Source organism: Buceros rhinoceros, unplaced genomic scaffold (genome assembly GCF_000710305.1).
Source record: "Buceros rhinoceros silvestris isolate BGI_N320 unplaced genomic scaffold, ASM71030v1 scaffold19552, whole genome shotgun sequence".
Classification (NCBI taxonomy): Eukaryota; Metazoa; Chordata; class Aves; order Bucerotiformes; family Bucerotidae; genus Buceros; species Buceros rhinoceros.
Window position 1 is genome coordinate 1 of NW_010397363.1, and position 527 is coordinate 527.

Consider the following 527-nt stretch of genomic DNA (forward strand, 5'->3'; position numbering starts at 1 on the left):
TTCTCTCCTTCCTCCTCAGAAGTGCCAGCTTCTCCCAAGCCACGAGGTCTGCCTTCTTCATGCGGAGTGACACAGCAGTCCAGAAGCTCTCACAGGGCAACGGGCACTGCATGAATGGGGTTGGTGGGCAGCTCCACGGCTTTTACAGCCTGCCAAAACCCAGCCGGCACAACTCAGAGTTCAGGGACAGTGCGTACGACCTCCCACGCTCCTTCGGTTCCTACACCCACCCCAAGTCAAGCCTCACCAGCTCCGAAACGGATAACGAAGAGGTCTACACCTACAAGACTCCCAACAACACCCTATGCAAGGAGTTTGGGGAGCTCTCCACAGACTCCTACGACATCCCTGCCACCCCACTCTCCATCTACCAGATCCCCAGGACATTTACGCTGGACAAGAACCACAATGCTCTGGCTGTGGCTGCCAGCGACTCACCTGCTGCACCACCCCCACGGCCCCCAAAACCAGGGCAGACGGAGCCACGGTGGGGCAGGCCCCCCCCACGGCCCCACCCTCGGGGAAGC

At 60.3% G+C, this 527-nt stretch overlaps 1 protein-coding gene across 1 annotated transcript in view; it reads left to right on the forward strand.

The window, feature by feature from the left end:
- Positions 1–20: 20 nt before the first annotated feature.
- GAB2 (GRB2-associated binding protein 2) overlaps positions 21–527 on the forward strand; it is a gene marked incomplete at its 5' end in the record, with an annotated part of 9,386 nt that continues 8,879 nt past the window's right edge. Inside the window, one exon of the mRNA XM_010146231.1 lies at positions 21–498. Coding sequence (XP_010144533.1) covers positions 21–498 — 478 coding nt within the window. The remainder of the gene's footprint in view (positions 499–527) is intronic.